Genomic DNA, 17,458 nt, shown 5'->3' with positions numbered 1-17,458 from the left:
TCAGCGAATTTTTTCAGGCCAACCACTTGGCACCACAACAGTTGACCCCAATACTTGGGGAAGAAACATTTGGAATCTTTTATTGAATATTCATTATTTTTTTTACATGGAATTAACATCAATAATGCACATATTCACGTGCAATGTGTAATCTATTTCTGCATATACGTTGTCGCAAGGCATAATCTTGACTGCTCTCGAACATATTGAGCTTGGCATGGTGTGATTGTGCATACGTGTTTAGACACGCATACACATAATCTGAACTCTAATATCATCTTGAATTTTCATTGGATTCATATAGACTTAGATTCATTTTCACTTAAAATCTCAAGGTGATAAATTGTGATATTCAAATCTCATATAAACTCATGAATATTTATTCATTTTTTTTCTGATGTGAGATTAACATCCTTAGCATCTTTTGGAATCTTTTGATTAATCAACCAATAATTCAAGAGAATATTCAAACTTCATGAAATACAAACTTGCGGTTGCGGCTCAGACGCCTTGCTCGTGAAAAGAACTATTCAACAGCTGATTTATAATTAATTAATTAATTTTTCGGTGAAATTAACTTATTAATTAACGTGCCGATGATTATTCCCGGTTGTTTTGGTGGACATTTAGAAACTCTTATTCAGTAGAATGAGATATTTATATATATTCTCTCTCTTTTTCCATAATTTCACGAATCAAGAAAGCAATAATATGATGTTTTATACCCAAGATAGAGTTACAAGCTAAAAAAAAGTAGCGCAAGAGCATGTTATAGAGGTATACACATCGATGCCCCAAAGTCTCACTTCCAAGTCAATGGAATATACTTCGGGCGATTCAACATTTGATATTCACTCGTTTTTATGGTCATGGTTGATGGAATTCGGTCTACGGTCATTGCATTTTGAATGAATCTCCAGCCATTTTTATATTTGGCTATGTGCACAGAAAGAAAGCATTGACTTGGTCACTAACGTATTTGCATCAGAAGATTTTTCTTTTTTCTCGAAGCTCAATTAGTTCATTATTGACGTATGGTATTATGAATGATGCTAGACAATAATTAGGTATGTGTTTGCTTGTTTCAATTAAGTGCTAAAATTAAAAGTATAGTACATAATTAAATTCATGTTGCTTGATTGTTAAAACTGATCACATTATCTTAAGTCAAAACGCCTGTGAGTTGAAACAGAAGTAGAGAGAGAGAAAGGCTAAGACAGAGAGGGAGGGGGGCAGTTCGTTGGTCAGTCGCCACAGAGTCGGCAAGCTCGCTGGCAAGCTCACAAGTTGCAGGCTTACCTCACCGGCGATGTGGGGGATGATCGAAGAGCAACAACCAAGATTTGTTTCTCGGATCTCCTTCCCTCTTTCTCTTCGGAGGATATCTGGGTTGCGGTGGCTCGTCGCCAGTGCTATGCTAACCTAGGCGACTTTGCCAGTGAAAACTAAGGCCACTGTTGACGTTGCGAGGATTGTGGTTGCCAGCAAATGAACCATCGCATCCCCCTTCCAGTTCGAGCTACCTCTTTTCTCCTTTCAAATTTTCAATTTTTCTTAAATTTCTAAAAACATGGAAAAAGATAATATAATATAAAAATCTTATAGAGTATCAATATGGACTGATTTAAACAGTTTGACACTTATTTTCTTTAATAAGATTTTAGGTTCGAGTCTCGTAAATGAAGAAAATTTATGCTGGGAGAGCTTTATTCCTTAGTGAACCAGCTCAAACTGGATTAGTCGGGACAGTTAAGCTTTCAAATATTGAAGTAAACTAAAAAAAAATCCTATTGAGTAATAAATCCCAAAATATCACTTTTTTTAACAATGTTAAAACTACCACATGGTAATAGAGTACAAATTCGAGGCTTTTTGCACAAGTATGTGTCACATTTAATCAATTTCACCCGATGGCTTTCAAAAGTACTACTACTCAAGCATGAGGGAAGTGTAAGAGAAAAATAAATAAATCACCACACTGTATCTAATGAAATTAATTAACCTTTGAGACTAGACGGTTATGCCATCTCGAAATCTCACAAATTGTTGGGTCTAGTTTTAAGAAGAATATTTTGGGGTCATCATGTAAAGATTGATAATAACAACTTAAGAGCACTTGCACATTTCACAGCAAACAAGATTTACTTAATCTATTAAATACTTAATTCACCAAGTACTTACAAAGTAATTAAGCACATAATTTTAGCTCTTAAAATTAAGCTTTGTCAAACATCATTTAACTGTTTGTCAAGTCCAAAGCCGTGAAGCATCTTTGTCTTGTACAGGAATGCTTAAGTTTTTTTTTTTTTCCTTTCAGTTCAATAATCAGACCAATTCTCAGCCGGGAAAAAAGAAAAAGAAAAAGAAAAATCCGGTTCAATTCAGCATGACCCATTCTTATATTTCCGTCTTCTAGGAAATTTACTGTCCAGACTTTGACCCCACTATATATATATATATATATATATATATAAACAGAATCTATCCTGCTAAGCATATTTCCCAACCTTTATCTCCTATCCAATTTACAATGGGCATCCCCACGCTGCACATTTCCGGCATAGTCGTTTTGATCATGTTTTGCTTTTCTGGGAGCCAGAGCTCGGGGGAAATGGTAAGAACTGTGAATGACGAGAAAATATTAGACATCGGTGTGATTCTCAATTTGGGCTCCTTGGTTGGCAAGGAAGCTCGGGCAGCTATAGAAATATCTAGCCAAGACTTCAACTCCATTTCGAGAGGCTACAAGCTAAAGCTTCATCACGAGAACTCGGGTGGAAAGCCTCTTCTGGCAGTATCTTCGGGTCAGTCTCTTCATATTGATCTTCACTATATAACAAGTTTATTATATATATAGAATGCACCGAAGCAGGAGTAGTTACTTGAATTTGTAGTAAACTACCGCAAAATCACTAAATTACATTTATTTTGAGTAAATTTTGAGAGTATGTTATTGCTTGACTCCTTAGCAAAATAAATATTACTTATAGAAATGAAGTAAAGACGTATATTTCGAAGAGTTCTATAAGTAATTAGACTTGTAAAAATTTACTTGATTGTAACGCACAATCACTTTTGTTGATTGCATAATAAAATTTCCCATCGAAACGAAACTTCGTTGGGTTGTTTGCAACACCTTTACACCTACACGTGCATGGATTTTGAACTTTTAATCTTCCGTAATAGCTGAAAAGCTCATCAAGAGGAAGAAAGTGAAGGCTATTATCGGCTTGGAGACGTGGAAGGTAGCCGAATTAGTAGCTGAGCTCGGCAATCGATTTCAAGTCCCCATGATCTCCCTGGCAGGAAACCAATTTGGAAGGATGATACCAGGAGTAATTCAAATGGTTAGTAACAAGTCTGAACAGCTCAGGTGCATGGCGAATATCGTCAGGACTTATAATAGGCATCGAGCGTCGATAATTTATGAGGACATGTACGATGACAATTATTCGTTGTCATTGTATCTGTCAAAGGAGCTTCATAATGCCGGGTCTGAGATTGAAGAACAAGTCGTCCTCCCACCATATTCCTCACTATCCGATCCGGCATATGTAGTTAAACAGAAGTTAGGGATGTTTAAGGGAAAATTGTCCCCAGTTTTTATCGTTCTTGATTTGTCTTTGCCAATGGCAAGTCATCTGCTCAAAGAAGCAAAGCAGATGGGATTTTTTAGAGGAGACTCAATTTGGGTTCTCTCAGAATCAGTGTTGAACCTCTTAAATTCAGTCCATTCAAATGTCACCTTCTCCATGAGGGGTGCAATTGGAGTAGTGACAGACCTCCCTAGGAAGAACAAACAGTACTTGGATTTCATTCACAAGTTCCATCGCAAATTAAATCACGAGGCTCGTGATTCTATGCCGGGAATTCATGTCCTCCGAGCATATGACTCCATTACAATGGTAACCAAAGCCATGGACGGAGCATCCAGTAGTGCCGAAATCACTTCAAAACTTCTCATGAAGAGAATGTTGCAGAGCAAATTCGACGGCCTGAGCGGGCAAGTCGCATTTATAGAGGGCCAGATATTGAACCCGAGAAAACCGAAATTAGTAAGCATCAGCGATGGGACGAAATTATTATACAAAGACCTCAACATATGGTCGCCTCAGAATGCGTTATCCGCTGCTAATAATGCCGTGCCAGAGCTAAAACATGGCATCAAGGAGTCTAAAGGAGGGGAGGCAACGTGCTCTGTCAGTGATGTTCATCTCTCTGGTCCGATGAAGATTGGGGTGCCACGCCATACACCCTTTGATAAGTTCGTGAAGGAGGTCAATGATTCAAGTGGGAAGACACTGTATATCGGTTTTTGCATTGAAGTTTTTGAGAGCATTCTTTCAGTTTTGAAAAGCACCTCGGCCCAAACCTTTGACGACTACCATTTTGTTCCTCACAATGGATCGTATGATGATCTGGTTCAGGAAGTCCATAACAAGGTATGAGACTCCTTTTTTTTTTTTTGGGTTTGTTTCTTTCCGAAGAATTGTTTGTTGACTTTTATTTACGTCTAGCTATGACTTGTCCCATACTGGACCAATCCTAATCTCACTTGTGGCTAAATTTGATACACAGACTTATAATGTGGCGGTCGGGGACATAACTATCCTCGCCAATCGCTCGGAGAATGTCGACTTCACCCAACCATTCATGGAGTCGGGGCTATCGATGATAGTAGTGGCAGAACCGGACAAGACGGATTCATTGATCTTTCTGAAACCTTTCACCCCAACCATGTGGTTAGCTTCTGGTGGTGTATTGATCTTCACTATGTTGACAGTTTGGTTCCTAGAGCGCTCTAAAAGCCCGGCGTTTCAAGGCAAGAAGTTGACTGATCAGCTTGCTACTGCACTTTGGTTCACTTTCTGTTCTCTCTTCCACGCCCATGGTAAGTTTCAGTTTTCATGAGCATCATAAGATGTCGAAAACTTCTGGTCTATAGCTAGTAAAAGGGCAAGATTAGCTTTCTAAATTTTCTCAACCGGCTGAATCGACTGATGATAATCTTTTTGCCATCTTAGGGGATATAATATATCGAAACTTGACCCGAATAGTCCTCGTGGTCTGGTTCTTCGAGGCATTGATCCTGACTCAGAGCTACACGGCCAGCCTGACCTCGATGCTGACAGTCCAAAAGCTGAAGCAGAACCAGATCACGATGGAGTGGCTGAAGCAGAACAACGCGAGGGTGGGCTGCGACAACTCTACCTTCGTGTGCGATCTCTTGGAGAGAGCCCATAACTTCAGAAAAGACACCATTGTTGGGATTAACAATTACACAGAGTTCCATGAGCAATTGAACAATGGGATTATTAAGGCCATTTTCGTAGAGTACCCTTACGAAAGGGCTTTCTTAACTCGCTACTGCAGTGGCTTCTCGGTCACGCACCAGTCGTACAGATTCGGAGGATTCGGCTTTGTAAGTAATTCACACATTCATAATGATTTGTAACATTATCACAATGAAGATTGATTCATTTTGATGATTATCTGTCCTTTGGTTGCATTCAGGCGTTCGAGAAAGGCTCTCCATGGACCAAAAAGTTCTCCGAGGCAATCTTGGAACTTTCGGAGAGCGGAAAGCTCAAACAGATGGAAGACAAATCGTTCCAAAAGGAATGCCTCATGGAGAAAGCGAATGCCACGGCATCCTCAGACTCGAAGACCCAGAGCTTAGGCCTTGGAAGCTTCTGGGCTCTCCATGTCTACTCCCTAGGCACTTCTGCGCTTTGTTTGCTGCTCTCTTGGTTCCGCTCGAGAAGGAACGGCGACAGTGGCCATGCAAACATTGCCGATGGACAGCCAAACGGGGCTTCACAACGGGAGCACCGGAACCTCGAGATGGATGAACTCCACGACCAAACTAGATGACACCAAGACAACATTCTCGTATATATTAAATTTTTATTTGCTTTATCAGTTGTAGTTAACCCGTTATAGTTTTATTGTATAATTGATGTTTATTTTAAAATATTGAAAATCATATTATATAATGAATAAACATATTATGATAACAATTGAATTTTATTCAATGCACTTTTTCGCAAATATGCTTTATAAAATATATTATATGCTAATAGAAACATAATTTGGAGCCCATACTTTGAAATATTTTAGTAGTTATTTGCTTGTAGACGAGTATTTAATTCATAGTTAATTCATGAAAATGAAACTAATTTATATATATAATATATATATATATATATATATATATAAAACTAAAAGGTATGTTAGTAATTGGTTGCTTGATTTGTAACTTTTGGCCCTGAACGCGTTCGTTATTTCCTGTGGTTAATTAGTGGCTCATGACCGCTTGCTCACTAATGAACACTAAGCTCGTCATAATATGGCTTCTTCCCCACTCTGTCCTCGCTGCCAAACCGAGAACGAGTCGGCGATTCATACGATCAGGGATTGTACTTATAACAGAGATATTTGGTTGAGGTTAGTTCCAGCAGCAGCTCACGCTGAGTTCTTCTCCCTCCCCCTTCGAGATAATTGGCTGCTCTTTAACCTTCGCCCACGGCATCAAGTCATCGACTCCCGTTCTTGGCCTACTCTGTTCAGAACTGGATGTTGGTTTATCTGGAATTGGAGGAACAAGAAAAAATTTTCCAAGAGGATTTTCGGAGGCCTTCTGACGAAGCTGCTCATATCTCACGAGCTGGCCGCAGCTTCGATAGATTCCTTCGTTGAGTCGAGATTATCTAATCATCCCCCCAAGCAAATGGATCCTTGATGGCTGGTCCAAACCTCCTGAAGGGTGGTTCAAGCCCAACTCGGATGGGTCCAGCGGGGGCGGGTGGCCTTATCAATGACTTTAATGGCAATCGCTTATTCTGTTGCTGAAATTCGGGGTGTCCTTACTGGCTCCATCTCGCTTTGTCCTCGGTTTTCGGAAGATTATAGTTGAGATGAATTCCCGAGTTGTACCAGAGTTTATTTCATCTCAAGAAACCTGTGCTGGCCATCTTCACCCCTGGTAGACGAGGTCAAGCTTGCTGTTGCGAAAAATTGGCAGGTAGGGGGGTATCATGTCTATAGAGAAACCAATTCTTGTGCTGATTGGCTTGCCCGTCGAACGATCTCACGCCGTTTAGGCGTTCACTTTTTACCCTCTATTCTTAACGATCTTGGCCATTTAATAGTAGGAGATCAAGTAAGGGTTACCATAACTTTTACCTCTGTTCTAATTAATTTATAGCGGGCACTAGCCTCGTCACTATAAATTTAAATAAAAAATAAAAAATAAGAAGAGGAAGAACACCAATATCACATTATTTTACTTTAGGAAATGCATCTTGCTCTAATTTATTAATAGTAACATAGTTTGAATGACATATCCTAATATATTATATTATATTATAATCATAACAACAACAATAACAATAACCATTGTTATCAAAACCGGACCGGCCGGTTTGATCAGTCGGATCGGAAACTGCCACCATGTCCGGTCCGATTTGCCTGAAAACCCAAATTGCAGATTTGAACCATCGAACCCTTAAACTGGCTGGTTTTGAGCAAAATTTTATTGAACTGATCGATTTTATGGGTTTTTTTATTTAGTATAAAATATGCTTAGTTGTGTAAGGATTTGAATTCATGACCTCTTGTTTCCCATACTAGCAAACCAAACCACCACTCATTTCTTATTCTTTAAACTCTACTGTTAAGTATTTATTAAAATTCAATATTTATTTTATAGTAAGAAATATTAAATATATATATTTTCTTACACTATTCTTATATTTCTTTGAAATCATCATACTTATATCTTACTTATCATAATTTTTTTAATAATATGAATATTTATTTTATTTTAATTAAACGTGCGGTTCGACCCATCGAACTCCCTGTTGGACCCATACCCCTTTCGGTTCATTATCCGGTCCGGTTCTGATAACACTGACAATAACTTGTGCACAATTGTACAGTAAAGCAACTAGCATAATTGTTTCATTTTTTTTTGGAAAAGTACAAAAACCCCTTGGGGTTGGGAGTCGAGACAAATTGCACCATGTGTTTTTGTTATAGACAATTAGCCATCCTATGGTGTACTCCGCTAGACATAGGGGTTACGACGTTAGTTTTTTTCCATTTTCAGTCCTCAATTTTTAGCATTTTAATTATTTTGATTCTAAATATTTTTTCTTTTATCATTCCTACCCTCAACTTTTCATTTTATTTCATTTTAGTCCTACAAAGAAATCGGAAAGGGAATGAAGAGTCGAGGTCGCTGATTGCCCTCCACCGAGGTCACCGGTACCTACAGAGGACTCCGGAGACCTCGGTGGAGGGTTCGACAACCCCAACCCCGAATCGACCGGGTACTCAAAGTCAGGGGTCCCCGGTCGATTAGGGGTTGAGGCAGCCAATTGATGACCCCGACCCCTCCACCGAGGTTGCCAGTACCTACAGAAAACGCTGGCAACCTCGATGGAGGGGTCGGGGTCGTTGATTGGCGGCCCTAACCTCGCATCGACCGGGGACCTCCGACTATCCCCGATCGATTCGGGGTTGGGGCCGTCAATCAGCGACCCTAACCCCTCCACAAGGTCGCCGGCGTCCTCTTGGGTACCGGGACCTCGGTGGATGGATCGGAATCGTCCCTTTGGGGTTGGGGCTACTAATCGGTGACCTCGACCCCTCCACCGAGCTCGCCAGCGTTCTTCGTTGGTGCCGGTGTCCTCGATGGAGGGGTCGGGGTCACCGATTGGTGGTCCCGACCCTTCATTCCATTTCGATTTTCTTTGTAGGACTAAAATGAAACAAAATGGAAAGTTGAGGATAAGAATGATAAAACAAAAAGATTTAGAACCAAAGTAATTAAAAGGTTGAGGACTGAAAATGAAAAAAAAAACTAACATCGTAACCCCCTATGTCTAACGGAGTACGCCACATGAGGGCTAATTGTCCCTAACAAAAATACATTGTGCAATTTGTTCCGACCTCAAATCACAATGATGGTTTTTATACTTTTTCCTTCCAATTAGATTTCTAATATTAATAACTTTTATGGCAATTAATCGAGTGATTAACATAATTTCCTCATTTCTTGCAATTTGATTGGTGTTTCCTCATGCCATGTGGCGAGGAATAATCCGTATTCAACGAAGTCGTTTCTCCTATTTCTTCTCTACTCTGGTCGGAGCTCCGTAATGCCCACTCGAGATTCGAGTGGCAGAGAATTTGATCGACCCGTATATACTACCTCACAATGAGATGGTTTCTTTATATAAGAACAATTTATACAAAAGATGATCCAATTTTTTTCTTATATTTCATCAGGGGTTTTGGTTCGATAATTTAGATTTACCTTAAGGGTTTTGCCAGGATATCAATCACTTTATGTTGTTGTTGTCATTATTGTTGTTGTTGTTGTTATTATTATATTAACAATTTATACAAAAAAGAATCTAATTTTTTTCTTATATTCTATTAAGGGTTTTGAGTTGATAATTTAGATTTATGATAAGAGTTTTGTCAGGATATCAATCACTTTATATTATTAATTTTTTTCTTTTTTAGTTCCTCGGATACAATTTGATCCTTCTATAGCCATATTACCCAAAATACTTTTCGGTAGAATTATTGCATTATTATTTACTATGATATTGAGAATCCAAAAAAAATTATTTATTTTCTTTAGGGTAGTATCTATTTTAAAGATAGATGTTTAATATTTTGAATAGGGTGATTATTTCGTTTTTGCTCTAGACATGTATATGCTAAGAAATCAAGGTGATACTTGTGAAGTTAATGATACACAAATCCTTAACATACATTGTCCAATAAATATGTAAAATATATAATTAGGGGTTTTTACCTCAAATGACCCATGGTTTACCCGTTTTATCAAATCTATCATATGCTTTTTTTTGTCAGATATATCCCATGGTTTACTTTTTGCATCAAATCTATCCCGGCGTTATCTTTTCCGTCGATATCTAACGGCCGTGCTAACGTGGCACGTGGAGTGATAGTGGGCCCCCACTTGCCACGTGGGCGCCACGTCAGCACGGTCGTTAGATGTCGACGGAAAAGATAACGGCGTGATAGATTTGAAGCAAAATGTATGTCATGGGATATAACTGACAAAAAAAAATATAGAATAGATTTGACAAAATGCGTAAATCATGTGCCATTTTAAGTAAAAACCCTATATAATTATACCATGAGATGGATTCTTAGCTATAGAAGAACAATTTATACAAGAGACCATCCAAATTTTTTTTTCATATATTATAGTAGGAGTTTTTTAGGTCGATAACTTAGAGTTTTATTAGAGTTTTTGTCCCAATATAAACAACTATATCACATTGAGAAGATGTACTATAAAAAATTGGCTATTAATTATTGTTTTAATATTTTGTCCAAAATTAATTATTTTTTTATAGAATTTTTGTATTTTTATTTGCTTTAGTATTAGGAATAAAAATTATTTATTCCAATATTTAACTATTTCACAAATAAATTTATTATTATCATGTGACGTTACATGAATATCGCAGTGTAGAAGTTTGATACTTGTAATCTAAAAATGATTATTTTATTTATAGGATATTCAATAGTTTTCAAAATTGAATGTTACATTATACATCCATATACCGGGAAATCGAGACGTGATTATTATGAAGTTAACGATATACAAGTTCCAACTACACCATATCCCAATAAATATGTGAATACAAATACATATTATTTCTTATGGTTTTATGTTTATAATCTATAATTACATCTATATATATTCCATCACAAATAATAATAAAATGTCTTATTTTCCTATTTCTTAGATTATGTTTCCCTTTTGTTCAATTCAAATATCAAATATATACTTTTCAATTTTTTTTGAAATTTTATTATAGATTTTGTGGTTCAATCTTGAAATACTACAATTTTATACAAGATCGTGGAGAGGAAACGTCCTTTATTAAGCTAATTTTTTGTCACTTTGATGGCTTAAAAATTACAAAGTCCGATACCCCAATATAGATTATGACAATATAACATGATTACTATTAATATAATATTAAATTAAAAAAATTAGAAATATTTCCCGCACAATGAATTTTTATTTAGTTATATATTATATAAATACATATATATGAAGTTGCCTCTGTTTTTTCTTGTTATAGGAAAATTATGGGGGAATTGGTCTCGTAATTTTAAAGGACATGGTAATCTTCTCCTTCAACAAATATACTTTTCAAAACTCAAATTCGTATTTTCTCCTCTTTACAGGAATTAAATATTATGTACCTCTCAATTAACAAGTCGTTAATGGAGCTTCTTATCATTTTCACTTCTAGTATATCAGGATCCAGAGATCATATCAAACTTGCGGCCACAACTCGGCCTGACATGTGAAGAAGTGTTCAACAGCAGATTTATTAGTAAATTAAATGACCAGATTATTCCTAATTATTTGCTGAATACTGAGAAATATACGGGATTGTAAAATAATTTATTATATAAGGCAGCAGTGAATGGTTTTCAACCGGCAGTCAACTATTTGATGTATAATAATAATTATCTATTACTGTGATATATACTCTGTGATTTATAATTACTATAAAATTTATAAGCACCTTTTACAATGTATTAACTAAAATCATAAAAATGCAAAAAATTAGTTAGTAGTAATTAGTGAATACAATTTATGAAATCAATTATGTTTCTAATTATATTTTACAGAAGATAAGCTAAAACATATATTAAAGCAAACGTTGCGCAACACCTGGGCAAAAAGACTAGTTTCATTAACCAGTGCGCTGTTTATTCATCTCCTCCCTTCTGTTTTTTTTCTCCATAATTTAAGAATTTTTTTTAAAGCATGAATTATTATAGCATGAAAACCCAAAAAAAAAAAGATATTATCGAGAACGTGTTAAAAACTCAGCCTCAAGTGAATGGAATATATTTCAGGCAGTTCAATCAATGAAATTCGATCGTATGGTTAAGGATGAAGTATTCAGTCAATTGGTCCCCGCACTTCGAATTAATTTCGAGTTGTAATTGCACAGCAAGAAAGACTTGACTTGGTCAATAACAAATATGCTTTACTCAAATTATCCCCCAAAACGTCTTCTTCTTCTTTTTCTTTTTTATAATCATGACATGTGGTCAATTTATTTTTTTCATTTAATTAAGCTCCACTAATTGCTTGTGAACGCAGTTTGCCAAATTTTCAACTTCTCGTGATACCCTGACGCTAAACTGATTACCCACGTCTTATGAGTCAAGCTGGGCAGTTTTTAACCATTTGTCAAGTCCACTGCCGCGTAGCATCGGTGTCCAATAATTAGGTCCAATTCACGCACGTACACCCTCATTCTTCATCTTCTACGAAATTTATTAATATCCGGATTTTGCCCCATTATAAAATCAGAACTCAGGCCCATCTTGTAATCCATTCATATTCGCAATGGGCATATCTATGCAGCTCATTTCCGGGATAGCCGTCCTGATCTTGCTTCTTCTTCTCTCGCATAGCCACGGCTCGGGTGGAACGGTAAGAACCATGAAGGACGAGATAGTGTTTGACATTGGTGTGGTTCTAGATTTCAGTTCCTTGGTCGGCAAGGAAGCTCGGACGGCTATAGAAATAGCAAGCCAAGAGTTCAATGCCGTGTCAAGTGACTACAAGCTAAACCTTCATTACGAGAACTCTGGCGGAAAGCCTCTCCAAGCGGTTTCTTCATGTTCTTCCCGATGTAACATGTTTATTTCATGAATATATCAAAATGAGAAGGTTTATTGTACAAAGATTGAAGTAAATTAATTCAATTTATGGCTAAATATACATCAACTAATTAACTACGTAAATTTATATACGCATATAGTAAATACTTGCGGGTACATTTATGTATTTGGCTCCTTTTGTCTTTCGTAATAGCCAAAAAGCTTATTAAGAGGAAGAAAGTGAAGGCTATTATCGGCTTGGAGACGTGGAAGGTAGCAGAATTAGTAGCTGAGATTGGAACTCGATTTCAAGTGCCCGTGATTTCCCTGGCAAGAAACCAAGTTGGAACGTTCATGCCTGGACTAATTCAGATGGGTAGTGACAAGGCTGAACAGATCAGATGCATGGCGAATATCGTCCGGTCCTTTAATAGGCACCGGGGGTCGATAATTTATGAAGAGGACACGTACGATGACAGTTATTCATTTTCACTCTATCTGTCGAAGGAGCTCCTTGAAGTCATGTCTGAGATGGAAGACCAAGTTGTGCTTCCGCCATATTCTTCACTATCCGATCCGGAATCGGTGGTGAAACAAAAATTAAGGATGTTCAAAGGAAAATTGTCCCCAGTTTTTATCATTCTTGATTTGTCGTTGCCAATGGCGCGTCATTTGCTCAAGGAAGCAAAGCAGATGGGATATTTCAGGGGAGACTCAATTTGGGTTCTCTCAGAATCAGTGTTGAACCTCTTAAATTCAGTCCATTCAAATGTCACCTTCTCCATGAAGGGTGCAATTGGAGTAGTGACAGACCTCCCCAGGAAGAACAAAGAGTACTTGGATTTCATTCACAAGTTCCATCGCAAATTAAATCACGAGGCTCGTGATTCTATGCCGGGAATTCATGTCCTCCGAGCATATGACTCCATTACAATGGTAACCAAAGCCATGGACGGAGCATCCAGTAGTGCCGAAATCACTTCAAAACTTCTCATGAAAAGAATGTTGCAGAGCAAATTCGACGGCCTGAGCGGGCAAGTCGCATTTATAGAGGGCCGGATATTGAACCCTAGAAAACCGAAATTAGTAAGCATCAGCGACGGGACGAAATTATTATATGAAGAGCTCAACATATGGTCGCCTCAGAATGCGTTATCCGCTGCTAATACTGCGGTGCAAGAGCTAAAACATGGCATCGAGGAGTCTAAAGTAGGGGAGGCAACATGCTCTGTCAGTGATGTTCATCTCTCTGGTCCGATGAAGATTGGGGTGCCACGCCATACACCCTTTGATAAGTTCGTGAAGGAGGAGGTCGATGATTCAACTGGGAAGATACGGTATATCGGTTTTTGCATTGAAGTGTTTGAGAGGCTTCTTTTTCTTTTGAAAAGCACCTCAGCCCAAACCTTTGACGACTACCATTTTGTTTCTCATAATGGATCGTACGATGATCTGGTTCAGGAAGTCCGTAACAAGGTATGAGAGGCTTACCATACCATAACAAGCTAACATAAATTTAGGGTGCAGTTGTCAAATTATATTTCTTAGAACAATTTTGCCGATGATTTCAGTATTTTGTGGCCATGGAATTGGAAGATATGTACGCCATGGAATGCTACGAGAATTTCCATCCAACACTGATTTGACATCATCCAGTGCAATCTTTCCTTTTTTTTTTCTTTTTTGATAATTGTTTAGGCATATAAGTCGATGTAATAAGTGTCTATCATTTCGTTTTTCTTTTGTTTGTTTCTTTTCAAACAATTGATTGTTGACATTTATTTACTTCTTGTTTTGACTTGTCTCATACAGGACAAGTTCTCTAATCCTTTTTTTTTTTTGGTGGCTAAATTTGATAAATAGACTTATAACGCGGCAGTCGGCGACATAACTATCCTAGCCAATCGCTCAAAGGATGTCGATTTCACGCAACCATTCATTGAGTCGGGGCTGTCGATGATTGTGGTGGCAGAAGTCAACGAGAAGAAGATGTGGATCTTTCTGAAACCTTTCACCCCAGTCATGTGGATGGCTTCTGGTGGGATACTGATCATCACAATGTTAACAGTTTGGTCCCTTGAGCACCCTTCAAACCCGGAGTTCCGAGGCCCGTGGACTGATCAGCTTTCTACTGCACTCTGGTTCACTTTCTCATCCATCTTCTTTGCCCACCGTAAGTTTCAATATCTTCAGTTCTATACTATATCGCAGTGAAAGTAAGCCAATGTAAAATTTGCAGGTACGATGAGAAAAGGGTTTAAAAGAGGGGACAAGTTTATCCCGAACATGACTTATGACCTAAAATAATTCACATCAATTCAAGATTTATTCTAATCGAATCAATATCGTCGTCACATCTGTGAATTTAGATTTTTTTTTCTAGTCAAGATTTCCTTTATAAGTTATCTCAAATCAACTGAATCAAATGTCGATGATTCCTTTGAGATCCTAGGGGAGAGAATATACGGAAACTTGACCCGAATAGTCCTTGGGGTCTGGTTCTTCATGGCACTTATCCTAACCCAGAGCTACACGGCCAGCCTGACCTCAATGCTGACAGTCCACAAGTTGAAGCAGAACGAAATCACAATGGAGCGGCTGAGGCAGAACAACGCGAAGGTGGGCTGCGACAACTCGACCTTTGTTTGCAATTTCTTGGAGAGAGTCCATAACTTCAAACCGAACGCCATTGTGGGGATTACGAATTACACTGACTTCCATGAGCAATTGAACAAGGGGAGCATTAAGGCCATGTTTGTGGAGTACCCTTACGAGAGGGCTTTCTTCAGCCGCTACTGCAGCAGCGGCTTCTTGGTCACACATCAGTCCTACAGATTTGGAGGATTTGGCTTTGTAAGTATTAAGCAATTCGCATATACATAAGAATATCGTCATGATGATTAATTCATCACCGATGATCCATTATCTGTGATTCCAATGCATTCAGGCATTCGAGAAAGGCTCTCCATGGACTGCAAAGTTCTCCGAGGCAATCTTGGAACTCTCAGAGAGCGGAGATCTCAAAAAGATGGGAGACGAGTGGTTCCGCGAGGAATGCCCCACGGTGAATGGCACGGCATCAGCATCTTCAGACTCCGAGACACAGAGCTTACGACTCAGGAGCTTTTGGGCTCTCCATGTCTTCTCCCTAGGCACTTCCGCGCTTTGTTTGCTGCTCTCCTGTTTCTGCTCGCGAAGGAATGGCGACAAATACCGTGCAAATAATGCTGTTGAACAGCTAAACAGGGCTCGGCAACACGAGGGCGGGGACCACGAGATGGATGAACTTCACAGCCACAGAAGATGACAACTAATAGAGGAAATAATGATTTTAAATCCTAACTTTCCCTGTATAGGTGTTGTATCATGATCATGCAATTATCTCTTTCCATAGACACGTCATGTACAGATCTATATAATGCAATACAATACAACTCAAACATTATGTTGAGGTTTCAGCCAAAATCCACTACTCTTTAATGGTATCAAAGCCTATCGTCAAGTAATCTATGCAGTCGACCTCGATCAGGCCAGTCTATCTCCGCTCTCCTTTTTCCCGACTTTCTTAGTTCTCACGGCTGACTCTACTTCAATTATCAACCTTCCTTCCTCTATTCCTATCGTTCAACTCAAATTGAATGGTTGAAACTATATGTTCTGGAATGGCATTATGAGCCCCTTACTTGAGACCTACGGCCTCCTCTCCTACGCTGAGGGTCGAGTACCAGAGCATAGCAAGACTGTCAAAGGATGGCAGTATCTCACAAAATCCAGAGCATTTGCAGTGGGTATCCAAAGACAAGTTTGCACTGACCTCCATTATGCTTGCAATAACTGAAGAAATTGACTTCACCATCCTCTCTGCCAAGACATCCCACACCACCTTTCTCAATCAGACATCAGCACAAGAAGACCTCTTGGAACATCAATGTCGTGATCTTCGCAAGGGCTCACAATCAATGCTGGGATTCATCAATGAAGTCAAGAAGAAAGCTCTCAATTTTGCACAAATCGGAAAATCTAAGACTCCAGTAGAAATAATTGTCATATCTACACTGGCTTAGGACCTGAATGGGAGCCTCTTATCTTAGCCAAATAAAAAACAATGATAACAATGAGTATCGATGAGCTCACCTCACTTCTCATGGGACACGATGAACGTTGTTCCTATGCTGCCATACACGAGCAATCACATCAGCAGCAACCGGTTTCTACCCTCTCTTTGGAATCCTTGGACCACCTCCCACCGAAGCACATTATACAGATGATCGAGGAAGGAATTGAGATCGTGGTAAAGGGAAGAACAAAGGAAAGGCAAAGGAAACGAGAATGGTGGTGGCAGTATCTACGACGGCCATGGCGAGGGATTTTACGGTGGTCACGGAGGAGGATTCTCCAGTAGCTACGATAACGGGCAAGGCATTTCTCGGGGCTCTGGTCTTCACAGCAGTGGGAGAAGGATGAGCAATTTGCTAAACCCTAATTTCGCAGGATAGGGACAACACTTAGGGTGGAGTAGTTCAGGTCAAAATTTCAACTTGACTTGAGATTCGCAAACTCCTCAACCCTGTTCCTTCTCTCAGCTCGAAGCCATTTCTCCTTTTAGGCCCTCTCGGCTCGGCCCATTTCGTGGTCGGTCCAGCCCAGCATCTCCCTACAACCCAGTTTTTTCATCAATTTTGTGCCAAAACTGCAACACCCAGTCACATTGCCCCGTTTTGTCAGCTTAGTTACTTTTCTGATGTTCAAGCTAATCTTACTAAAACTTCTT

The 17,458-nt window shown here is 38.8% G+C and overlaps 2 protein-coding genes across 2 annotated transcripts; both read left to right on the top strand.

Annotated features, from left to right (window-relative positions):
* The first annotated feature begins 2,507 nt into the window (after positions 1 to 2,507).
* Positions 2,508 to 6,051, top strand: LOC116203379 (glutamate receptor 2.9-like). Its single transcript, XM_031535074.1, has 5 exons — positions 2,508 to 2,804; positions 3,187 to 4,442; positions 4,579 to 4,891; positions 5,025 to 5,422; positions 5,515 to 6,051. Exons 1-5 carry the CDS (start codon positions 2,531 to 2,533, stop codon positions 5,872 to 5,874), a joined length of 2,601 nt encoding a protein of 866 aa, XP_031390934.1. The 5' UTR covers positions 2,508 to 2,530; the 3' UTR covers positions 5,875 to 6,051.
* A 6,356-nt stretch (positions 6,052 to 12,407) lies between these two features.
* Positions 12,408 to 16,191, top strand: LOC116202939 (glutamate receptor 2.9-like). The gene is made up of 4 exons (XM_031534578.1): positions 12,408 to 14,163; positions 14,551 to 14,860; positions 15,140 to 15,540; positions 15,635 to 16,191. The coding sequence occupies exons 1-4, from the start codon at positions 13,042 to 13,044 to the stop codon at positions 15,992 to 15,994; spliced, it is 2,193 nt and encodes a 730-aa protein (XP_031390438.1). The 5' UTR covers positions 12,408 to 13,041; the 3' UTR covers positions 15,995 to 16,191.
* Positions 16,192 to 17,458: the final 1,267 nt, after the last annotated feature.

Source organism: Punica granatum, chromosome 4 (assembly GCF_007655135.1).
Source record: "Punica granatum isolate Tunisia-2019 chromosome 4, ASM765513v2, whole genome shotgun sequence".
Lineage (NCBI taxonomy): Eukaryota > Viridiplantae > Streptophyta > Magnoliopsida > Myrtales > Lythraceae > Punica > Punica granatum.
This window is presented reverse-complemented; position numbering and strand designations above follow the sequence as displayed.